The sequence below is a fragment of the Geotrypetes seraphini genome, chromosome 3 (assembly GCF_902459505.1).
Source record: "Geotrypetes seraphini chromosome 3, aGeoSer1.1, whole genome shotgun sequence".
Classification (NCBI taxonomy): domain Eukaryota; kingdom Metazoa; phylum Chordata; class Amphibia; order Gymnophiona; family Dermophiidae; genus Geotrypetes; species Geotrypetes seraphini.
The window spans coordinates 103,605,284-103,630,405 of NC_047086.1; the positions used below are offsets into that span (position 1 = coordinate 103,605,284).

Here is a 25,122-nt window from a genome sequence, read left to right on the forward strand (position 1 = left end):
ACCAAGGTACCACTGTATTTGCTTGGGCATCAGGCAGCCAAGTGGTATAAATTAATATCTGATTTTTTGAATAAGAAACCTAAAACTAGTCTTAAAGACATTTGGAGCACTGAGTTAAAGCAGCAGATTTCTGCTTCTCAATGGCCACGGATTTGGACTTGGAGGGTGAGATGTATAGCGTCAGCATCTATAAGACAAACATGGATTATTTTTGTTTTTTTGTTACATAGAAGTTTCTGGACCTCTGTTCGTTTGCAGAAATTAGATAGTTCTAAATCTAATAGATGCTGGCACTGTCATCTAGACATAGGGACACTGGATCATTTGTTGTTCTATTGTCCTATGATTCTCAACTTTTGGAGGTCAATATGGGGACAGCTTAATACCATACTGGAGTCATTGATTCCATTGACATATGATGTAGTCATATGTGGGATGATATTGCATCTTAAACCCCCATTGGACAGATATAAAATGTTGACTTTTCCTTATTATGACCGGGATAACCATGCAAATGATTACTCGCAATTGGAAAAATTGGGATCACCTTAGTTTTACTTTTTGGTGGGCGAATTTATGCTTATGTTATAAGTATGAGAAGATGAATGCTGACATGCTGGGGTACAATAAGTTATTCAAATTAGTTTGGGGTCCATTGACAACTTTTGTGGCTTCGTTATAGTTGTTTTTTATCTTTATTTTTTGTTGTATGTATATTGTTTTGCACTTTTTGTTAGCTTTGAAAACTTAATAAAAATTTAAAAAAATAATAATAATAATACGTCTAATAATAAAAAATAATATGTTTTGGGCCTAAGTCACTAATGGTCCAAAGTCAGACATCTCTAAAGTCCCTTCTCAAAATATACATCCAAAATATTTTTTTTGAAAATTGTCTACTTCTACGTCCAGCCGTTTGATCATCCAGACCGCTAAGTCATCTATCTTTATACCCCATTCTCGTCCAAATATTTGTCCAAGTCAAAAACACCTAGAACAAGACCTTTTGGACATTTAGGGAGGGGGGTGGGGGTCAGCAAAGTGATGGACTGGACACTCAGACATGGCAACAGAGTAGTAGGGCACCTTACAGGGCACTGTTGTGAACTTCACAAAAAGGGTGCCACATATACATCTCACCACAACTCCCTTTCAGGTCATGGTGAGCCCTCCAAAATCTACTAGACCCACCTGTCTATCACCCCAATAGCCCTTATGGCTGCAGGTGCTACCTATATGGCAGTACAATAGGGTTTTGGCGGATGCACATGTTTCACCATAAATGCAGTTGTTAGAGAGGCTTATGGGCCTGGATCCTCCTCTCTATGGTTCACTAGACTACCCCCCAGACTACTTAAGCCACCTCTGTGCAGCTTTACTAGGCTTTCCTATGCCAGGTGCTGATGTTCTCGAGGCAGATATGTACGTTTTTATTCCGATTTTTATGGCAGTGGAGGGTAGTTAGGGGGAGTGGGGGGTCTGTACTTTGTCTCTGCAGTGGTTATCTGGTCACTCTGGATACCTTCTGGGCATTTAGACCTGTTTTTAGAACGCCTAAGTCAATACGTATAAGTTCTGTCTAGGCAGTCTCGTTAAACTTTCAGTTATACTTGCAGTACAACTAAGTCTAGGTCAGCCCATGTCCCGCTCAAATCACCACCTTCACCACTCCTCCTAAAATGCCCCTTTCAGCTCTGGGTGTACAGCAGCACTGAAAAGGCCTAAGCTATTTTTTAGATGCATCTAAAACCCGTTTCAATTATCGGCACTTAGACGACCTGTCTTTAAGGTCGTCCAAGTGCTGATTTGGGTGCTTCCTCTGCCGAGGCCCCATGGGGTTAGGTCAGCTTTTAAATCTAAAAAGGCTTCATACATAATGTATATGAATTTGGTAGCGAACCACTGCCCAGGTTGCCCAGAGGGTCTTGACAGATCTCCTACACTGGCTTCTGGTGTTTCTCCACTAGCATGTGGCTGAGCTTCGCCAGAGAAGCACAGTTCACTTTCTCCAGCTCCTGCTGGAATTTCTGGTACAGAAAATGCTCCAGCTGAGCATCTCCAGCTGAGCACCAGATATAGAAGGGAAAGCACAAAGCTCATGCCCCTCCTCCCTCACATGTTGTGCGACACTTGGAATGACCCCCTTCAGATAGTTATCTGCCACAAATCTGACATGAATCCGAAGTATCTCCTGAGGAGTTTATCTATATAGTATACTGTTTTCTGTCAAAAATTAGGGGTATTGACGTAGATGTAAGCTTTTGAAATAAAATTTGTAAATCCAAGATGGGCACTACAATAGTGATTCTGGCACTCAAAATGGCCATGGAGAAAAAATGCAAGCTCAAAAAATGAAGTGAAGGAGTTTTAGAAGGTTAGATCCCTAACCTCAGAAACCTTCAAAAATGACTTTTAAGGAAGCCTCCCACCCCCAATTTTTCCCATAGGCTGCAATAGCCTTACTCATTATGCCATACTGCTGTGTTGGTACAGAGAAACCTCAGATCAGAGGTGAGAGAAGATTTCCACCTCAGACAAGCCTGAAGTCCAACAGATGGCTTGTTTCTTCAGTCTGATGTCCAGTCCTCAACATGGAACTGGAACCAAGACTCCCACTGGAGCCATGCAACGTCCTAGGGGGGAGGAACACAGTCAGCTCTGATCCTGGATAAACTGCCACAGGACCTACATAGTCTGCGCTCAAGCCCACTGCGGACAGAACGTGGGATGAGCCACTCAGCCCACAGTGGACGAACCTGCAGCAAGACTGCATCAGTAGTTCTCAGCGCTCAGAGTCCATAGTCTTGGGAGCAGACTGGCCACACAGGAATCATGCAAGGCTGTGAGCTACAGACCTCAGCCCTGAGAGTCTATCTTCTCACAGCCAGAGATGCCTCTAGGTCATTGGGATCTTCTTCAGCACCAAAAGCCTCCAACAGGATAATAACCCCCCCCCAAAAAAAAAAAAATAATAATAATAAAGATTAAAGCAGAACAGACAGGCTCCTTACTCCTTGCTTGTAGAGAGGAAGACTGAAGGGGTGGAGCATGAAAACAAGCAGTGGGTTCTCTATAATCCTCAAAACTAATGGAGGTTTAACCCGAAAGTCAAGACTAACAGTCCTGTTGCACAAGAAGCAGAGCAAATCAGAAAGACACCTCAATTTGCTTGCAGAAGAAAAACTTAAGGTGGCAGTACAATCTGGTGGGGAAGGAGGTGGAGTCAAAAGATGTATATGACATCCTTCTGAAATCAATTTGTGACCATGGGATAATCACCTAGAGTCCAGATTCCTATATCCTTGTAGCAGAATGGCTAATTTCTCATATTATAAGCAGACTGCAAAAAAATTTACATAAAAGGATGGAGTTTGGACTGTGATATTACAAATTATTTGCTCTAACAGAATTAATTAAAACCCTATTTTTTTGCTGTGACTTTAGTCTCAGAAATGGTTCTTGTCCCAGAAATGGTCAAATTTATTATATTTAAATCTTTCATTTTTAATGTTAAAGCACAATAATAAAAAAGATACAATTTGACTCTTACCACTGTGTCCTTCGAGAGTCTGGTTCATGGACAAATTGCTAGGTGCTGCAAGTCCCTTTAACTTTGCATCATCTGAAAGTTCAATGTAAAAAAATTACCAAATTAAATTCCAGAAAACCAATTTTATTTCCTGCTAACATCATATATTATCTGCTCGTTCAACTAGAGCAGTGTTTTTCAACTCGGCCCTAGAGTACCCCCTTGCCAGTCAGGTTTTCAGGATATCCACAATTAATATGCATGAAAGAAATTTGCATTTAATAGAGGCAGTGAAAGCAAATCAAGTTTATGCATATTCATTGTGGATATCCTGAACACCTGATTGGTAAGGGGGTACTCCAGGACTGAGTTGAGAAACAATGAACTAGAGTGCATAACACAGCAAGAACTAAAATGAAAATACTTTTACGGTAAATATTACTTAAAGTATATTTTCAGAACATGAAAAAGGAAATAAACAATATAAACAAGGAGATACTTGATGACACGACAATATGTTCTAGCCTTCTTAAAATTTCAAATGAACTGGTCTATTTCTCTTGGGCATGGATCATGCATTTGATATATCATTTTTCTTTGATAGAACCAAAGTGTAAAGAAGTTGTTATTCTAGGGGCTCCTTTTACAAAGGTGCGTTAGGGCCTTAACGTGCGGAATAGCGCGCGCTAAAATGCTGATACGAGCGCTAAAAATGCTAGCACACCTTTGTAAAAGGAGCCCTAAGTGTCAGAGTATCAAGAATATATGAAAAATGTGAGCTGGTATGTCAAGGAGTACCGTATTTTCACGCATATAACGCGCATACATGTATAACACGCATACGCGTATAGCGCGCGGGAACAAAGCATTGCTGTAAAAAAAAATCTATATAGCACGCACACGCGTATACCGCACATGCTGCTATAACCTCCTCCCGCCACCCCCGCTTACTCCCTCTTCTGGCCTGCGATCCGACATTTCCCCCCCCCCGCTCGCGTCACCCCCCCCCCGCGATCCTATATCCCCCCCAGCACCGCAAAGACATCGCTTACCAGATTGGGCACCGGCACCAGCACCAATGCACAGGACGTGCCAGTGCCAGTGCCCGAAGATCCTCCCTCGCCTGGGCTGGGCTGAGCTGAGCTGGGCTGGGCGGTGCGAGGGAGATCCTCCCTCTTCCCTGTGCTGGGCTGGTCTGGGCTTTGAGCATGCGAAAATGCTCAAAGCCCAGACCAGCCCAGCACAGGGAAGAGGGAGGCTCTCCCTCGCACCGCCCAGCCCAGGCGAGGGAGGATCTTCGGGCACTGGCATTGGCACGTCCTGTGCATTGGTGCCGGTGCCGGTGCCCAATCGGGTAAGCGATGTCTTTGCGGTGCTGGGGGGATGTAGTATCCGGGGGAGGGGGGTCACGTGAGCGGGGGGAGGATGCCGGTTCACAAGGGGGATGCCGGATCGCAATGAGAAAAAAAAAATTTGTATAACGCGCTCACACATATTACGCGCATGGTTATACTCAGTTTGTAAAATCGTGTATAACGCACGCGTTATATGCATGAAAATTTGGTTCTTTACCAACTGCAATAGAAATTTCAATACTCTGGATGAATGGTTCAAAAATGACTAGGAAAGGAACACATGGGGTGACAGGTAAAAACATCGAAAACAATGAACTAAGGGGTCCTTTTACTAAACTGTGCTTATTACAGCAATAAAGGCCTTAACTTGGGACATGCTCAGGCATCCAATTTTGTGATCGGTGCACACTTCCTATGAACTAAAAAATAAGAACATAAAAGTTGCCATACTGGGACAGACCAAAGGTTCATCAAACTCAGTATCCTGTTTCCAACAGTGGCCAAACCAGGTCACAATACTTTGGAATACTTTGTGTTGAATGTTTACATTCAAATGCATTAGTGCAGAGAAGTCAGACATTGAATTTCTTAGTGCTATTTCTTGAGGAACTTATAGTTTTGGTTTTTGGTCTTTCAGTTCAGAGGTGGTAAGGGGTAGAAGAAGGAGAGTAGGGGGGGGGGGTGTCACGTGATGCAGCCTGCCTGAACAGACACAGAAAAGAGCTCCACACCGACCCCGCAAAAATCTGCTATTATTATCGGCTACTTTACTGCACCCAGCTCCAAATCTTCTTAGGAAAACTGTGTCTTGTACTCCGGTCCGTTGTTGCTGCATTTAGGCAGCGGAAAGCATTTTGGCACGCCAATAAGAGCCGCGAAACCGCCCCGAGATAAGCCTCACTCACCTGCAATCAAGATGGCGGCGGAGCCCACCTCGTTCACCATCCTCGCAGACGACTGGATCCAAGAGATCACCTGCTCAGTGACTGCAGCTCTAGCGGATTGCCTCAACAAGCTTCAATCGGTGGTGGAGGAATTCCATGAGAAATTTGACGCTCAGAGCCAGAGGATTGCTGAAGTGGAGTAGCGCTTCTCAGGCCAGGAGGACACGTGTTCTGCTTTAGAGGCGCAGGTGTCTGCGCTCCAAAAACAGAGTGCCAACCTGCAGGACCGGCTTGAAGACTTTGAAAATAACAGCTGGCGTAACAATCTCCAGCTTGTCGGCATGCCCGAGTCAGTTTCTGATGGAGACTTATATAGGATATTCATAACTGGGCTGCCAGAGAAACTGGGCCTGTCTGATTTTGGCCTACAATTTGACTGTGAGAGGGCCCACCGTATTAGCCTTAAGGCGGCAAATGGCAAGCGGGTGATCCTTAAGGCCTTTCGCAAAGCGGGAGCCTTGTAGTTTGAGGGGGCAAAGGTGCTCTTGTTTAACGACTATTCGGTGCGAGTCACGGCATAAACGTAAACTGATGTCACCTTTGCACCGAGCTCCACAACAAGGGCATTCAGTTTGCCCTGGTTTTCCCTGCTAAGTTGTGAGTCTGGAGGAATGGAATCTCGGTGACACTAGCTACGGTGGAGGAGGCCTGCACGTTTGTGAGCAATCTGTCTGCTTGATTTTCCTCCTGCACCCTGTTTGCTGTTTCCATCACAAACCATCTGTGACTCGGAATGTACCTGTTCCTGGACATTGGCCCAGGGCTTTGTCTTTCCTGCCCTTAGGAGAGCTGCTTGCACCTCTGAGATCCGCTTGTGGGCTTCTCGGCTGCCTCGTGGCTGTGGCCGTGGTCGTAGCCAGTTCCTGTATCGTCTGTTCCTGGTGACTCCAGAGCCTGGGCTTCTATCGGCACTACTGGAGGGTCTTGGGATTGTCCTGTCACTCTTCCTAATGGGCCCAATTCACTTCATGTTGCCAGGGCTCTCGACCGAGTTAGGGCATGATTTTCTGCTGATCTTGCCAGTGTCTCCTTTATGTTTACATGATTGTATCTTGGGGTTGATTTCTAGAGAGCGGGGGTGGGGGTGGAGGTCTCCTCTGGATAGGCAGTGGGATTGGATTTGGGATTGTGTGCAGGGAACACGAGATGGGTTTGGGAGGGAGAGTTTGTGGGGGCGGGTGGATGAGTTTGTATGTATGTGTGTGTGGCGGTATGCGTGGCGGTATGCTTGTTGTTTGGGGGTTGCTTGGGGTTCAGTGGGGGGGAAGCAGGTGAGGGTGATTTTGAGATCCTGCTGTGTTGGCTTGCTTCTTTCACACAGCCATTGGGCCCAGCTGGGAGGCCCTTTGGACTAGCTGGTGTTGGTATGTTTTGGGGTTTTTTTTTGTAAATCTTTATTCATGTTTCATCTTACAACAAATACATATATATAAAACATTTGCCAATGAATACATCATTTGCAATTCTATCATTTATGATACTAATAGATAAAAAAATTTTAATCCCATCCCTCCCACCCTTCCAATCATACATTCAATCAAATATATCACATAACTAATCTTTTCTAGAAAACTAATCATTAATAAATTCAAATTCCCCCATCCCTTCTACCTAAAATTGTATCTATAATGTAAAATGGTATCTACTCATTGCAATATTTTGTTAATGGCTCCCATATCTCTTTAAATTTATTAAAATTCCCCTTTTGCACAGCTATTGTTCTCTCCATTTTGTAAATATGACATATCAAATTCCACCAGAAATTATAATTGAGTCTAGTCCAATTTTTCCAATTACTTGTGATCTGTTGTATGGCGACTCCTGTCATAATCATTAAAAGTTTATTATTCTTTGATGAAATTTGGCTTTTTTTCCTCATTGACATACCAAATAAAATCGTATCATAGGATGCCACATGATTCTCCAAAAAACAATTAATTTGTTCATTTATTATTTTATTGTCACTTTATTATGGCCTTTTGGAAATTGATTTCCAAAAGACCATAATAAAGTGACAATAAAATAATAAATGAACAAGAGTTCCTGCTTCAAGATTACAGTGCCAGCACCTATTAGACTTAGAGGAATCTAACTTTTGTAATCGAACTGGGGTCCAAAATGTTCTTTGTAACAAAAAGAACCAAGTTTGTTTCATAGATGCGGACACTGTACAGCTCATCCTCCAAGACCAAATTCGTGGCCATTGAGACGCATTGATTTGATGCTTAATCTCAATGCTCCAAATGTCTCTAAGACCTGTCATTTGTTTTTTATTCATATATCCAGATATCAATTTATACCACTGTGCGGCCTGGTGTCCCAGGAAGTCCACCTAAAAGCACAAGAATTCCAAACTATACTGATTATTAAGATTTTTCCATTCAGGAAACCCCCCCTGAATAGCCTGCTTCAGCTGCAACCATCTAAAACTTTGTGATTTATTAAAGCCATATTTATGTTGCAATTGTGAAAAATCAAGCAGTTTACCATCTGAAATGACATCACCTAAAATCCGTATACCTGCAATAATCCGATGCTTCCAAGCGATTTTAAACCTGCCAATTCGAATCTTGGAGTTTAGCCAGATCGTTTATTGATTTATGAATTGGTATTAAATTACTAACAAAGCGCAGTGTTCTCCCTAGGGCCTTTCAGCTGGGCGGTCCGCCCGGGTAATTTAGATGACCGCCCAGCTAAATTCTGCTGCCTCCGCTGCTGCTCAACATAAAAAAAAAATGCCGGCTTGAAGATTTCACCTTAGCCCGTAGCGAACTTATGCTCCGGGGCTTTAACTTGTGTGTGCCGGCTTCCCTTCTCTTCCCTCCGAAACCGGAAGTTATGTCCGGGGGGGGGGGGGGGGGGGAGGGAAGAGAAGGGAAGTCGGCACGCACATGTTAGATCCCTGAAGCATAAATTCCCTACGGGCTAAGGCGGGAGACAGGTCAGTGAAGTTTTCCATTTGCCCTTCTTGCTGCCGGGTCCTGCCTACTTTCAGTTTCCGCGAAGGCAGGACCCGGCAGCATTTCCCCCAATCGATTGTGATCTTGGGCCGATCAGCCTTCTTCTCCAACGGCAGAATTGACATCGGGGAGAGGAATGCTGGTCGGCCCGAAGTAGGGAGGTTGGTGGGGGTGGCGGCCAGCGGCTTTGGGGCCTGTTCCCCGATGGCAGTGACATTGGCAGTGGCTTGGGGGAGGGCAAGGAGAAAGAAAGAGGGTAGGAAGAGAAACAGAAAAAAAGAAATGGGGCATGAAGAGAGAAAGAAAGAAAGGGCAGGAAGAGAGAAGAAAAAGTTTGGGGGAGGGGAATGAGGTCAGGAGGAGAGGAAGCATACAGGCTGAAAGAAGGGAAGAAAGATTGGATGCAGAGTCAGAAGAAGAAAGTGCAACTAGAGACTCATGAAATCACCAGACAATAAGGTAGGAAAAATGAGTTTATTTTAAATTTACTGATCAAAATGTGTCTGAATTTATATCTGCTGTCTATATTTTACACTATGGTCCCCTTTTACTAAACCGCAATAGCGTTTTTTAGCGCAGGGAGCCTATGAGCATCAAGAGCAGCGCTGGGCATTCAGCACAGCAAACTGCTATCGTGGTTTAGTAGAAAGGGAGGGGGTATATTTGTCTATTTTTGTATGGTTGTTAGTGAGGTGACAGTGCATAGAGTCATCTGCTTTGACCTCTTTGAGAAAACCCCGGAATAGGAATGATTATTAACATTTTCTCTGCGTACAGTGTGCTTTGTGGTTTTTAAAAAAAATTTTTATTGTTAGTAGATCATTTTGACTTGGTCATTTTAAAAGTAGCTCGCAAGACCAAAAAATAGCCAATGGTAGACTTCAGAGGGTAGTGGTTAACGGTACCCTCTCTAAAACGTCAGAAGTGACAAGTGGAGTACCGCTCCTTTTCAACTTATTCATAGGGGACCTGACTCAGGGGCTTCAAGGTAAAATAACACTATTCGCCGACGACGCCAAACTATGTAACATAGTGAGCGGCTCCGATTTACACGATAGTATGACGCAGGACCTGTTTTTGTTGGAACGTTGGTCATCTACCTGACAGCTGGGCTTCAATGCCAAGAAATGCAAGGTATCCATATTCAAGTTTCATCACGGTGCTCTGGTTTTGGCTCCAGTATTTGTCACTTCCGTTCACCAGGTCTGGCTATCCGTTACCGTCTCATATTTTAAAGACTCACGCGTTATAATTAGCGGTTATTCATACGTCTCTTCGTAATGGACATGTCTGATTTTAGCATTTGGATCTTAATACTATGGGTTTGGTCTTTTCTGGTTTCCTTTCTATAGTATGCTTTTCGTCTGGGGTCTTTTGAGTTTGAATTACATTTTATGACATATTTTTGTGGTTATAATTATATGACATGTCTAAATTGGTCAAGTTATCCATTCTTTCTATTATTTTTTGTCCCCTCATACAGTGGCAGACTGCCCCAGGTGCCAGCCCTAGGGGGGTACACAGCCGGCTGGATCCAGAACCTTCCAAGCTGCTCTAAATGGCACCTGCACCTCAGCACGGCTGCCGTACTTATTCTGAAGCAGAGTCAGCAGCTGCACTGAAGTGCAGGAAGGTCCCAAGATGACTGCATTTGCCGCCTCTGCCTCCGGAATTGCGGAACCTTGCTGCAATTCCCTGTGTCTGCCGGCCCACCCCCTCCAACGTCACTTACATCTTCCAGAGGCAGAGGCAACAGAAGCAGTCATCTTGGGACCTTGCTGGTTTGGAGGGAGAGAGGAGTATAGAAGGTGGTGGAGGGAGAAAAAGGAGGTCAGGGTGGTAAGGAAGGGTGGTGGAGGGAGAGAAAGGGGGCAGATGCTGATGGAATTGGTATGCAGGGAAAGGAGAGAGAGACATAAGGGGGAAGGATACTGGATAGAATTGGGTTGTAGGGAAAGAAAGGGGGCAGATGCTGATGGAAGTGGGGGGAAGGGAGAGGAGAGAGTGAAATGCCAGACCATGAGGGAGAGGGAAGGGAAGAAGAGGAGAGAGATGCCAGACCATTGAAGGAGGGAAGGGAAGAAGATGGATGCCAGAATAATAGGGGTGTAGTGAGAGATGGAAGGGGAATACAAGGAGAGAAGATGCCATATAGAAGGGGCAGAGAGAGGGTAGACAGTGGATGAAAGGAAGAGAGTGTCAAGACTATGAGGAAAGCAGAAACCAGAGAAGACAATGTAGAAAAAAATTATATTTATTTATTTTTTTGCTTTAGGGGAGATGCATCGCTGTTTCTGTGGTGTTGCATTGTATACAAAGTCCAGCTTCTTGGTAGTTCAATTTAACCTTTGTCTATGTTTTTCTATTTTATCCCCCCCTTTTACAAAACTGTAGTGCGTTTTTTTTAGCACTGGCCATGGTGGTAATTGCTTAGAATTCTATGAGAGTCTGAACTGTTACCACACCATAGCTAAAAACCACATTACAGTTTTGTAAAAGGGAGAGGGGTTAGTTTGTGATTACGTATTCCATACTAGGCGAAGGTGTGTTCGAAAGACATGGTGACACCAGGAAGTATTTCTTCACAGAAAGAGTGGTGGATCACTGGAACAAGCTTCCAGTGCAGGTGATCAAGGCCACCGGCGTGATTGACTTTAAGAATAAATGGGACATCCACGTGGGATCCTTACGAGGGTCGAGATAGGGAACTAGGACATTGGCACTTAGACTTAATGGGGTGGGTCAGTAGAGTGGGCAGACTTGATGGGCTATAGCCCTTTTCTGCCGTCATCTTTCTATGTTTCTATGGTTTTCAGTTAGGATTGACTGTGTAGGATTGATTTGTACTAGTCTGGCTTGTTTAGTTTTACAATGGGTGTATTGATGTACTGCTCACTGCAATATGTAAGATGCTGCCTTTTCCTAGGCACACTCTTGTGTGATGTGTGAATTGTTACTAAAAATCATGTTTTTCATACAGATGGGGAGGTGTCATAAAATGATGGGCCTCGGGTGTCACATATGCTAGTTATGCCACTGCCTTCATAGTTTATATCTAATCCACAAGCCTGCTTTTAGGACCTACAGGGTATGTATCCCTCTGATTCATGACAATTTCACTTCTCATGTTGTCTTATCCATTCTTTTTATTATACAACTACCCAGATAAGCATCATTCTTTGATGTGATTGAACCTTGAAAATAAGGGCATCAGTGTTCTCCCCAGAAATTTTTTCCAGCCATGAAAAAACATTTGCTGCATTTAGTGTGCCGGAGTTAAAAAAGTTTGAGAGACGTTGCTCTGTACCAATTGAAAGAGGGCAAATATCTAATTATTCTAGAATTGGATACTTCTTAAATTTAATATATATATTATGGAACAAGTGTCAAACCTTAAGAAAGCATTGGAAAATAACTAATAATAATTAATTAATACAAATAGTACACATTTAGGGCTCCTTTTACTAAGCTGCGATAGCGGTTTTACCGCGCGCTTAGCTCACGTAGAATTGCCGCACATGCTAGACGGTTAGTTCTAGCCATGTAGCGTGGCAATTCTGCATGCGCTAAAAGCGCTATTGCAGCTTAGTAAAAGGAGCCCTTAATTTTCCCCATCACCAAATTTCCCTGTCCCGCCCCACCCGGCTACTTTTTCATGTCACCCGGCTGGAAAAAATTTCTGGGGAGAACACTGAAAACGTAATGTTTTCCATGTATCTATTAATATTCTATTCTCTTTATATACTCTAGGCATCTTAATGCCTAGAGTATAAACGTAAAGGGAACATGAATCGCCATTCTAACAATAGCCAATCTGGAGTATCTTCCATGAGCTCTGGGAAGACCCAATACATACTCTGACGTAAAATATAGGCTTGATGATACCTATAAAAGTTTGGAAAATTTACCCCCCTCCTCCGTAATTGGTTTTTGTAAAGATACTAAAGCAATTCTAGGCATTTTATCCAGCCAAATAAATTTTGTAAGAATACGATTTAATTTTTTATAAAAGGACCCTTGGAAAAAAACTGGTATCATACTCATTTCATAACAAACCACAGGCAATATCATCATTTTGATTGTTTGAACTCTCCCCCACCAAGAAAGATGTAAAGGATTCCATTGCTCACACATTTCTGTAACTTTCTTTAACAAAAATTTTTCATTCTCTTTCATTGAGTCCTCCAACGTATTTTTAATCCAAATTCCTAAATATTTTAATCCATCTTCCTTCCATATAAAAGAGAATAATTCATACAAGCCCTTTGTACAATGTACATTATTAAGTGGAAGGATTTCTGATTTACTCCAATTTATCTTATATCCTGAAAATTTTCCAAATTTCTCAATCAACTCACGCAAGCATGGAATGATAATTTCTGGATTTCTCAAATGAAGCAATATATCATCTGCATATGCAGAGATTTTATATTCCCGATCTGAATAGGGAATACCCTGTATTCCCTTAACTTGTTGAATGGCTAATAACAAGGGTTCTAATACAATATCAAAAAGCAAAGGAGATAATGGACAGCCTTGTCTAACCCCTCTCTGCAAGTTAAAACGCTCTGATAAATTATTATTAACTAGATATACAATCTTGCAGCAAGGAAGCTATACAATGTTTGAATCATTTGTATAAATCCTGAACCTATAACAAATCAATCCAATGCCTGATACATGAAGGTCCATTCACACGATCAAAGGCTTTCTCTGCATCCAAAGGTACAGAGAAAGCTGGATCATTCATGGCTTTTGTTAAATTTAACATATGAAAAGCCAATCTGGTATTATTAGATGAATGTCTCTTAGCAACAAATCCAGTTTGGTGCATATCAATAATAAAAGGGAGAGAGCTTTGGCTAAACCAGGGGTGTCCAATGTCGGTCCTCGAGGGCCGCAATTCAGTCGGGTTTTCAGGATTTCCCCAATGAATATGCATTGAAAGCAGTGCATGCAAATAGATCTCATGCATATTCATTGGGGAAATCCTGAAAACCCGACTGGATTGCGGCCCTCAAGGACCGACATTGGACACCCCTGGGCTAAACGTAAAGCCAATGTTTAAGCCAAATTTTTTCCATCTACATTGATTAACGAGATAGGCCTGTAGTTTGAAACCAAAGTGGAATCTTTATTTGTCTTTGGCAAAACTATAGTTAATGATTCTGCCATAGTACCTGTAATGCAACCCTTAGTTAGTTGAGACTGATATAAATTTAATAAATGAGATAATAGGGTAATTTGGAATGATTTATAAAACTCAACTGTGAAACCATCAACACCTGGAGTGGATCCAACTCTAAGAGATTTCAACGCTGTTTCTAATTCTTTTAATGATATAGGCTCTTCTAAACTTTTTTTTATATGTTCAGCAATTTTCGGCCCTTCAATAAGATTCAAAGATTCTAATCCATCTTTTTCTCTATTTTCATAAGGCTCAAAAGAATATAGGTCTTTATAAAAATTTAGAAATTGACTTAAAATACTTCCAATTTGAGTATGTGTATCACCTTTCTCATCCTTAATTGCCACAATTTTTGTTCTTTTTTCTTTGCTTTAAGATAATTTGCAAATCAATCTATATGGGTAAACTCCAAGATCCAAATTGGCGGAGAAAGGCTAGTCTGGAAGCATTGGATGATAGCAGGAATACCGTACATATATTGGATGACGTTATTTCTAATGGTACTATGGTTGAATTTTCACAGTTGCAACATAAATTTGGACTTAATAAATCAGAAAATTTTAGATGGTTGCAACTGAAGCATGCCATTCAGGCGGGGTTCCCTGATTGGAAAAACCTTAATAATCATTGTAGTATGGAGTTTCTATGTTTTCAGGTCACCAGGCCGCCCAGTGGTACAAAGTATTAACTGGATTTACTAAAAAGAAATTAAAAACTGGTCTAAGAGATATTTGGAGCATTGAGATTAAGCATGAAATTACTGCATCTCAATGGCCACGAATTTGGTCTTGGAGGATGAGATGTACAGTGTCGGCATCTATAAGACAAACTTGGTTTTTTCTGTTGCAATAGAGCATTGTGGACCCCTATTAGGTTGCAAAAATGAGATAGTTCTTTGTCTAATAGATGTTGGCACTGCCATCTAGAAGCAGGAACTTTAGATCATTTATTGTTTCATTGCCCATTTATTATGAATTTCTGGAAATCAATTTGGGACCAAATTAATAATTTATTAGATAACCCAGTGGCATTATCCTATGATACTGTGATATTTGGTATGGAAATGAGAACAAAAAGTCAGATTTCTGTGAACAACAATAAATTATTACTTATTATGACTGGTGTTGCCATTCAACAAATTACATATAATTGGAAGGATTGGAGAAGATTAAATTATAATTTTTGATGGAACTCTTTATGCCATATCTATAAAATGGAAAGATTTATTGCAATACAGCGGGGATATTTCAGGAAATTTCAGGATGTGTGGAAACCATTAACAAAATATTGTATGGATTAGTTGACAATGTTTCCCTTAAATTTAGCAGTTTAATAGTGTAGGGGGAGGATATTTTATTATTACATATTCTATATGATAATGGAATGTATGGTAGGGAGGGGTGGGAAGGGGGAGGGATAAGAGTTTATGTACTGTACCAATGATAGCTTGTATTTATTGTTAATGTGATTGAATATATATAACACTTATTGTAATTTTGAAAATGAATAAAGAATTAAAAAAAAAAAAAAAAGATAATTTGCCAATAATCTTCCCGCCTTATTTGAGCTTCCATAATACAGAGTTTGTTGGGAAAACAAGTCTTTCCTTAAGATAGCTTTGAAGATATCTCATTATATTTACCCTTTGCTTTAAAAATAACCTGTAGAGTATTTTTGCTCCCATTTGTCAATTAATTTAGATTCCAACTGTCAATTAATTTAGATTCCAACTAAATTAATGTCAATTAATTTAGATTCCAACCTAGTTTAATTTCTTTTTCCAAATTAGAAAATTGTTTTTTAAGTTGTTTTCTAAGAAATGCCGAAAATGAAATAATATTACCTCTCATTGTAGCTTTAAATGCATCCCATAATGTTTCTATGGTAATTTCTTCTGAAATGTTAATTTGAAAAAATTCAATCATTTCTAATTTAAATTCTTCAAAGAAATTTGAATCCGCAATCAATGTATTATCGAATCTCCATACTAACCTGTTATATTCCTGCTTATCAAAATTAAATTCAATCCATACACCACCATGATCTGATAAAATGATTGGATCTATGGAAGCTTTTGTCACTTGTTGTACTATTTGATTTGAGACAAAAATAAAATCTATTCTTGAAAAAGATTTATGAACTTGTGAACAAAATGAAAATTCTCGATCATCAAAATGAAGTATCCGTCATATATCTTTCAAATCACAAGATTGCACTAAATTATCTAATCCTAATGATTTCATAATTTTACTTGGGTTTTTTTTATCCAATAATGGATCCATTACAGCATTAAAATCTCCAGCCACTACTAAGTTAGAAGTAGCCAGTGGGAGAATTATTTGTTGCAACTCTGAAAAATTCACCTTGACTCGAATTTGGGGCATACACATTAAACAATTCCAGGGTATTATTTCCCATGCTCATTTTCACATGTATCCATCTACCCCTTAGATCAGCATCAATCAATTGAAAATTAGCTGTACATTTTTTGTTTATTAGTATGGCAACCCCAGCTTTTTTCCCCAATTGCAGAGGCAGCAAAACATTGCTTCACCCAACCCCCCTCTAACTTTTTTGATTCCATCATTGATAGGTGCGTCTCCTGTATATAATATATATCAGCATTCTGTTGCTTTAAAAAGGCCAGCATTTTTTTCCTTTTTATTTGATGGTTAAGACCATTAACATTTAATGAAAAAATTTTAATCTCCATTATAAGTTTTTATTCCCAAAAATATAGTCCAACATGGTTTTGGTATGTTGCTGTTTGACTTCTCTCTTTTTAGGGGAGAGTATGGCTGAACTCACAGTGACCATGTTTAATGTGGATGGTTTTAAGTCACCAGTTAAGAGATCTAGAGTTCTGCCAGTCTTCGCAAAGTAGGCACCGACATCGCCTTCCTACAAAAAACACATCTCTCTCGGTTGGAACATGCCAAACTTAAACGGAGCTGGGTAGGGGAGGTGTTCTCTTCAGGGTGAGTGAAAGGTTTACAGAACTACAAATAGTTTTTAATCTCTGAAAAAATGTCCAGACATGCTAGCCATCCCGAATGGTCCATCCAGTCTGTCCAACCTTATTCAATTTAAATTTTTTCTTCTTAGCTATTTCTGGGCAAGAATCCAAAGCTCTATCCAGTACTGAGCTTGGGTTCCAACTACCGAAAACCTACTCCAGCCCATCTACACCCTCCCAGCCACTGAAGCCCTCTTCAGCCCATCCTCCCCCAAACGGCTATATACAGACCGTGTAAGCCTGCCCAGTACTGGCCTTAGTTCAAAATTTAATATTATTTTCTGATTCTAGATCCTCTGTGTTCATTCCACGATTCTTTGAACTCCGTCACCGTTTTCTTCTCCATCACCTCTCTCGGGAGCGCATTCCAGGCATCCACCACCCTCTCTGTAAAGTAGAATTTCCTAACATTGCTGTTGAATCTACCAACAGATATGATGATGCGGCTTCAGAGAAGTAGTTTTTGGAAGACAGGGCAGTTTGCATGGCAGTGGGAAAGTTGTAGGGGGACAAGATGTGAGTTAGTAAGATTGGTGGTGGTGGATTAGTTTGTAGGGTGGTAGGAAGTTGCATTGGGTGTTTTTTGGGGTTGGGGCAGTTTGCAAGAAAAATAACAAGAAAGTTGTGAGGGGGCAGACTTTGGGACTGGGCATAATTTTTGAGCGTGAAGTTTGTGGAGTAGTTGTTGAGGTAGTTTTTTGGGAGTGAGGCAGTTTGCAGGGTGGTGGGACAGTTGCCAAGGTCTAGTTTTTTGGGATGAGGCAGTTTGGGCAGTTAGAAATGTACAGAACAAGGAGAGGCAGTTTGAAAGGAGCAATTTCCCAACTGCTATGTTTCACTGTACTTAAGTTCCTTTGGGGAGGGGAAAGCTTACTTCTCTTGATTCAACTTGACCCATTTTTTAACCTGATGTTTCTTTTTACCATTTTCTCCCACATAAGGGACAAGATACGTTAGAAGCTCTTGGTAAATATTTTCATGTGCTTACAGAAGTTGGCCCCTAAACATCTGGTCCACAGCATCTTGCAGCGTGAGTCAGCTCAACTGTTCGCTCAATTGAGCAAACGATCTGTCTGTTCCATTTGTGCGGGATTTAAGGCTTTCCTCTTCCAGAAACAGTGTCTTTCACTGCATCAACGCCAGGGAGTGGAACAACCTTCCAAGATACATTCGCCATCAGCAAAATTTACAGAACTCCAGGAAAATGCTATTTTGTAAGATGAAATATAGGGTTTGAGTTAGGCTGAGGGAGAAGGAGTGATGACTATTGAGTGCTAGTCACGGAGGTGTTCAATAGTCTGGTCTGTTTTATCTGGCATAATGATGTCTGCCATTAAGGCATCTTGTATGCGTTATGTAATTTTATATTTTGATGTATGTTAGGGTTTTGATAGTTTTTGCCTTAAATGATATTCATCGTTGATGTGACGTGTATGTCATATGCAATTTGATTTTATATGTAAGTATGTAATTTGTTATAGTGTGTTGTTGTATTGATTTGTACGACAAACATTACTGTCTTATTTTGTATGTTCATATGTAACTCGCCCTGGATAAGAGCGGGGGAGAAATAAACAAACAAACAAACATACCATGATTTATCCCCTTCTATTGAACTTTTGGAGAGTTATTTCGTCCCCAGACAGATGGGTAAACAGAAAAATATTCCTAACCCCTTAGTTAAATTCTTTCCAATTTCCATTACGGTGGAAAGAATAATAAAAAGAGCTCATTACAATAGAAGATAGCTAACAGTACCATCAAGTGTTTAATTTTTTTTTTTTTTTTTTTTTAAACCTTAAAAATATCTCTCACAATCAGCTTGTGAGCAGGAAATGTACATACTGTAATGAAGAGGATTAATGCTGAGATTTCCTCAAGCAATGGTTTCATACCTGCCTGCGTTTCCAGTTTCAAAACTTTCAATAATCCATCTTCTCCTCCACAGGCTATAAAGCCTTGGTCTTTATTCCAAGAAATGCATTTTAGATGAGTATTATTAGGAATCGAAATCTGAAAAATGTAATATGACATATTTAATTATCACATTTATAATGTCATATTCTTAGAAAACTGAACAGCTTCAACATTCATATTCTCAAACTTGGCAGATTTGAATGACTAAGATTAAGTGAAAAATGTACGACAAAATGAAGACATTTGCAAGGCACGTCCACTACACAGATCTAAGCATAACCAACAGAGAGATCAATGTTAAATCTTAACTTCTCCACAATACCTTTCACAAAAGATACTGAACAAGAACAATTGCAGTGTTTTCCCCAGAAATTTTTTCCAGCCGAGTGGCATGAAAAAGTAGCTGGGTGGGGAGGGACGGGGAAATTTGGTGGTTAGAATAGGGTCATTAAATTCAGTGGCATACCTAAACTAAACTAAACCTTAAGTTTGTATACCGCACCATCTCCACAAGCGTAGTACCGGTATATATGTTCATTTTTTAATAAACCCCTCCTCTATATAAAAAAGTTATTTTTAGTAATAATCCATGAGTCACACAAGAGTGCACTTAGGAAAAGGCAGCATCTTAAACATTGCAGTGAGCACTGGTGATGGGACAATCGCGCGCCAGACACCAGCGCGCCGACAATCGAGCGCTGACAATATGGCGCAAGACACAAGCGCGCCACAGGAAAACTTAGTTTTAAAGAGCTCCGACAGGGGGTGTGGAGGAAACCCCCCACTTTACTGCATACTGTTGGGGGGGGTGGGGGGTGCACCCCCCCATTATAGAGAAAACAGAACTTTTCCCGAAAAAAAATCAGAAAAAGTTCAGTTTTCTCTATAATGGAGGGCTCCAACCCCCCAAACCCCCCAACAGCAGCGCGAACACTATGCAACTATGCAGTAAAGTGGGGGGGGGGGGGTTCCCCACTTACACCCGCTTCGGAGCTCTTTAAAACTAAGTTTTCCCGTGGCGCGCTGGTGTCTTGCGCTGAATTGTCTGCCCTCCATTGTCAGCGCGCGACTGACTATGAACCGTGAGCACTAGAACACCAACACACGCATTGTAAAACTAAACAAGTCAGATCCTGCACAGTCAATTGATCTTTTACAGTTAATGCTAACAGAAAACCATGTCCTTTTCATACATAAACACAGAAACACCCTCGCCCGATATGGAATAGTCACAAACTAAAAATAGAAATATGTAGACAAAAGTTAAACTGAACCGCCAAGAAACCAGACTCTGCATACAATGCAACACCACAGAAACAGTGACACATGTCCCCTAATACTGTGCAAAATATGCAAAATATAGACAGCAGATGTAAATTTGAAAAAACTGATACATATCGCCACTTTAAATATTAACAAATAGAAATAAAACAAATAACAAGAAATAAGAAAATACCATTTTATTGGACAAATCCATTTTTCAATTAGCTTTCAGAGGCCAAATTTTTCTTCAAGACAGTACAGTATACTGCTGTTATGGTATCCTATCCTGACCTGAGGAAAGGGGTTTAGTCTAAAAAAATTGCCTTATTTCCATTTCCTATTTATAAACTTTTATCAATACAGTTACAATACTACTCGATTCTATGTAAAGCAACAAAAAAAAATTTCTACCTTTTGTCGTTTCTGCTTTAATCATCTTCTCTTCACTCTCTTCTTTCTATACAGAGTTTGTCCTCTCTCTCTTCCATGCAACATCTGCCCTCTCTCTTTGCTCCTTCCACCCAGCCTCTGCCCTCTCTCTCTACCCCTTCCATCTATTGTCCATCCTCTCTCTGCCCTTTCCATCCACTGTCCACCCTCTCTCTCTTCCATATGGCATCTTTTCGCTTTTTATGTCCCTTCAATAAACTGATTATCCTGTGCCCTTTGTACATGATTCATTTCAGCTTCACCCCCTCTCCATGTTCTGTCTCCACCCCCTCCCCTATGCTCTGGCATATCTCTCTTCTCCTTTACTTTCTTCCCACTCCACCCCATGGTCTGGCATCTCTATCTCCTTCCCTTCCCTCCCCTCATGCCCTGGCATCTCTCTCCTCTCCTATATCTCCCTCTCCCTCCTTGCTCTGGCACCTCCTCTCCTTCCTTTCCCTCTGGTCTAGCATTTGTCTCATTAGTATCCCTCCCCTCCCCTCATGCTCTGGCATCTCTCTCCTCGCCTTCCATCTCTCCCTCCCCCTCAATTACCTGGCATCTCCTCTCCTTCTTTCTCTACCTCCCTCCTGCCTTCCTTTCCCTTGGTTTGGCATCTGCCTCCTCTCCCCACCCCCACCCCCATGCCCTAACACATCTCCCTCCCCTTCCATGGTCTGGAATCTCCTTTCCTTTCCCTCCCTTCCATGGTCTTGGCATCTCTCTTTCTACTCCTCTCCTTTCCTGGTCTTCCTTCTCTCTCTCTTTCCCCTATTGGGTGCAGAAGCATTTCTCTTCCCCATCCCCCGTCCCTGTCTCACACGCCCATCTGCAGTGTAGTATTCACAACTCGCTACAGGCTAAGGTGGGAGATAAGGCAGAGAGGGAGGGAAGCTTACAATTTGCTGCTCTTGCTTGCTTCAGGCTTTCCTCACTGCCGGGTCCTGCCTTCGTGGAAACAGAAAGTAGGCAGGACCCAGCAGCGAGGAAGGCCTGAAGCAAGAGCAGTAAAATGTAAGCTTGTTTCCTTCCCTCTCTCCCTCCTTTCTTTCCTTCCTTCGACTCGTTGCCCTATCTCCCGCCTTAGCCTGTAGCGAAGTGAATCCATGCTCCGGGGCTCTAACGATAAAATAGGTCTAGCTCCAACCGTCCGAGTTCTGTCCTGAGAAAGGCTTGATTATCACCGCAGAATGTCCATGTTTAAGCAAGTCCAAACTCCACCTTTAACAGACCTCCTTAAGAGTTAGATGTCCTGAAGGCCAAACATCCCATAAGACATCCAAAAATCTAGTTCCAAAAATTTGAACTTGGACCTTTTGTCAAGAAAACATCCAAGTGCCAACTTATGTGCTTTTTTTTTTGGACATTTTAGTTTTTTGAAAATGCTCCTATTTCTTCTCTTGCACAGAAGTTAGACCCACTTAGGAGAGCTCAGTATTAAAGAAATGCTACCCTTCATATTATGAGCAAACTAGAATCAGAAAACAGTTCATAAAGTTACAATAAAAGGGTTTAAAATGGAATTTTAATCAAATACAACATGAAATTTGAACCACCATGCATAAACTACATCAGTGAGAGTACAGTTATAAAGAAGTATTTTTAGGGGCCTGTTTATTAAGGATCATTAGCTACTTAATACAGATTTTAGCTCACTCTTAGCAGCATAAAATGTTAACTGCTAGCATTCGCTAATTACTACATTAAGCAGCTAATATAAAAAAAAAGCCATTTTGAGGCAGGAATTGATGGGGACTTGCCTTACAGTTAATGCAGTTGTAAGTTTTCTGTATTAAAACCACCTCAGAAGGTAGTCAAGTGCATCACATAATAGCAGTTATTTCTTTTTTCTCATTATTAACTGAACCACAGGCCTCCCAGAAAAAGATGAGAACCCCTTCAACAAATAACAGAGGTTTTGATGTTACTACAGGATAATAGCAGAACCTTAATACACTTTAGTAAACACGGCCCTTAGGCCCGGATTCTGTATAGGACGCCCGGTCTCAGAAGACGCCTATGTGGCTTTTGAGAATCGCACACGGGTGTCCTATACAGAATCATGCCTAAGCCTGCCTAAAAGAACCCAGTTCTCTAACCGACATTCATGTTACCGATGCCAATTAAAAAATCAGGTTGCCGCTGAGCTTATCGTGGCAAGGGATCTCCCTGCCGCAATAAATTTTGCGGCAACTTTTCCCTACCCCCGCAAAGACTATCAGCAGGAAGGATGCCCAATCTCTCCTGCCGGAAACCCCCCAACCCCCCCAGTAGATCACGCGGCAGAAGGGATGACCATCCCACAAACACACTCACCCATATATTGCACAGAGGAGGGATGCCCAATTCCTCCTGCCAGAAATACCCCCCGAAAGTTCGACCAACCCTCCCCAGACCTCCCCTAACCCCCCCCAGAACCCCCCTCTAACCTTTGTTGTTGGCTGGATGGACAGCTCTTGCCTGCGTCTATCCAGTAGGCCTGCCTCTGCTGCAATAGCGGGCCTGCCCCTTCCCGGTGCAACAAGGGATGCAACAGGGAGGGGCCTAAGAGCCTGATTGGCCCAGGTGCTTAAGGTCCCTCCTATAGGAGGAGCCTTAGGCACCTGGGCCAACTAGAATGTTAGGCCCATCTCCCAGTGCATTCTGGGATGGCCATGATGCACCGGGAAGGGGCAGGCCTGCAGCGGAGGCGGGTCTGCCGGCCGGATGCAGGAAGATGCCATCCGGTCAGCCAACCACAAAGATTAGAGGGGGTGTCCTGGTGTGGGGGTTCCAGGGGAGGGGGGTCAGTCAAACTTTGGGGGGGTTCCCAGCAGGAGAGATTGGGCATCCCTCCTGCCACGCGATCTGCAGGGAGGGGTCCTGGCAGGAGAGACTGGGCATCTCTCCTACCATGATCATTTGGGGGGGGGGGTGCCAGACAGAAGGAAATGGGCATCCCTTCTGCTGCTAAACTTATCGTGGCGCATACGTACGGCCACCTAAGGTTGCTTGCAGGCCAAACCATGCCTATGCCTAGCATTAGCCAAGCTTAGGCGGGCTTGCGCACCTCCCTAGGCTCCCGGAGGCACCTCCAATGTAGGCGGCCTGCCTCGTGAGGATTTTTTTAGGAAACGTGTGTCCCAATTGGTTGGCCATGCAGCAGTTGGCCGCCTACAATCAGGACACATAGAATCCGGGCCTTAATGCCATTCAGCTTTTAAACCTCTGGCAAGAAAAAAAAGAAGTCTTCATCATGTATAACAGGGGTAGGGAACTCCGGTCCTCGAGAGCCGTATTCCAGTCAGGTTTTCAGGATTTCCCCAATGAATATGCATTGAAAGCAGTGCATGCACACAGATCTCATGCATATTCATTGGGGAAATCCTGAAAACTCGACTGGAATATGGCTCTCGAGGACCGGAGTTCCCTACCCCTGATGTATAAGATTCTGGTACAAGCCAAAAGTAACAGGTTAACAAATTTTAATAAACTTGAAGGAACTAAACAGGTAGCAGCAGCAGCAGCACAGATGAAGCAATCTTTCCAGTGAATTAATAAGAAAAAAAAAAACCAACACAGATTTCTTTTTCAGTAGACTTAAGTCTCCTGATACAGAAATTGTCGTACATTACATAATGATGTTGCCAATAGGGCTGAATAGTGGGAATCCAACCCCTATTTTTAACAGTACTCTGTTCAGCTAAAGGTTAAAAAAAAATCCTCGGTGCATAACTCAAAATCCTATGCTTGATACCACATTTCATCTTAGCAAAAAGACCAATAAACAGATTTCCGCCGAAACGTTCTCTCACTTGCAAAGAGTCGCTGCTCACCTTTTTACTCAGATAGATAAACATACTGAGAGACACCCGCTTCACTTTAAGCTTTAACGATTCTTCCACTATGATTGAAGAGTCGCCCTGTCTCCAGGTAACCGTCGCTCGAGCCGGAAGTTACGCCTTGCTGGACGTAACACTTCCTGTCCCTGTGTGTGAGAGATTATGCGTTATTCCACGGTAGGCGTGGGCATTTGTTTGATGGATGCGTGAAAATAGTGAGCGGAGAAGAAGTATGCATACAAGGCATCAACAGGTCTTTGGACTTAGAAAGAGACAGCTTTTACGGGAACATAGTGGCATGATGTACATAGGATAACCATTATGTTCCAAAGGAAATGATTATGTTTAATGACTTGGTTCTTTCTCCGCTCTCATAGTGGGAAAATGGATTTCTATAATAGTACCTAATCTGTGGGGAGCTTGGCTTTTGCATTGGGCTTCAAGTCCTGTTTTTTAAAAAAAAAAAAACCCTAATGTATGATCAGTCGCGAGCCGAGTTCAGAACTTTCACGGTATTGGAGAGCAGGGAAGGAAATTAACACCAGCTCCCTGTCCCTAATCCTTTGGAATTTATTTATGTGTGTGTGTGGGGGGGGGGGGTTATTATTATTTCAGCGCAAAGTATGACAGAACTATGTACAGAGTAGAGTCTGCACGGGAACGGGGATCGCGGGGGTACCGCGGGAATCCCCCCTAACCC

General features: G+C 42.1%; 1 protein-coding gene across 3 annotated transcripts in view; it reads right to left on the minus strand.

The window, feature by feature from the left end:
* WDR35 (WD repeat domain 35) overlaps positions 1–24,553 on the minus strand; it is a 315,141-nt gene extending 290,588 nt beyond the window's left edge. For all 3 annotated transcript variants that reach the window (XM_033936987.1, XM_033936985.1, XM_033936986.1), the window contains exons 1-3: positions 24,417–24,553; positions 18,888–19,005; positions 3,551–3,622 (exon numbers count right to left, since the gene is read on the minus strand). In XM_033936987.1, coding sequence (XP_033792878.1) covers positions 3,551–3,622; positions 18,888–19,005; positions 24,417–24,440 — 214 coding nt within the window. In that variant the 5' untranslated portion in view covers positions 24,441–24,553. The remainder of the gene's footprint in view (positions 1–3,550; positions 3,623–18,887; positions 19,006–24,416) is intronic.
* Positions 24,554–25,122: the final 569 nt, after the last annotated feature.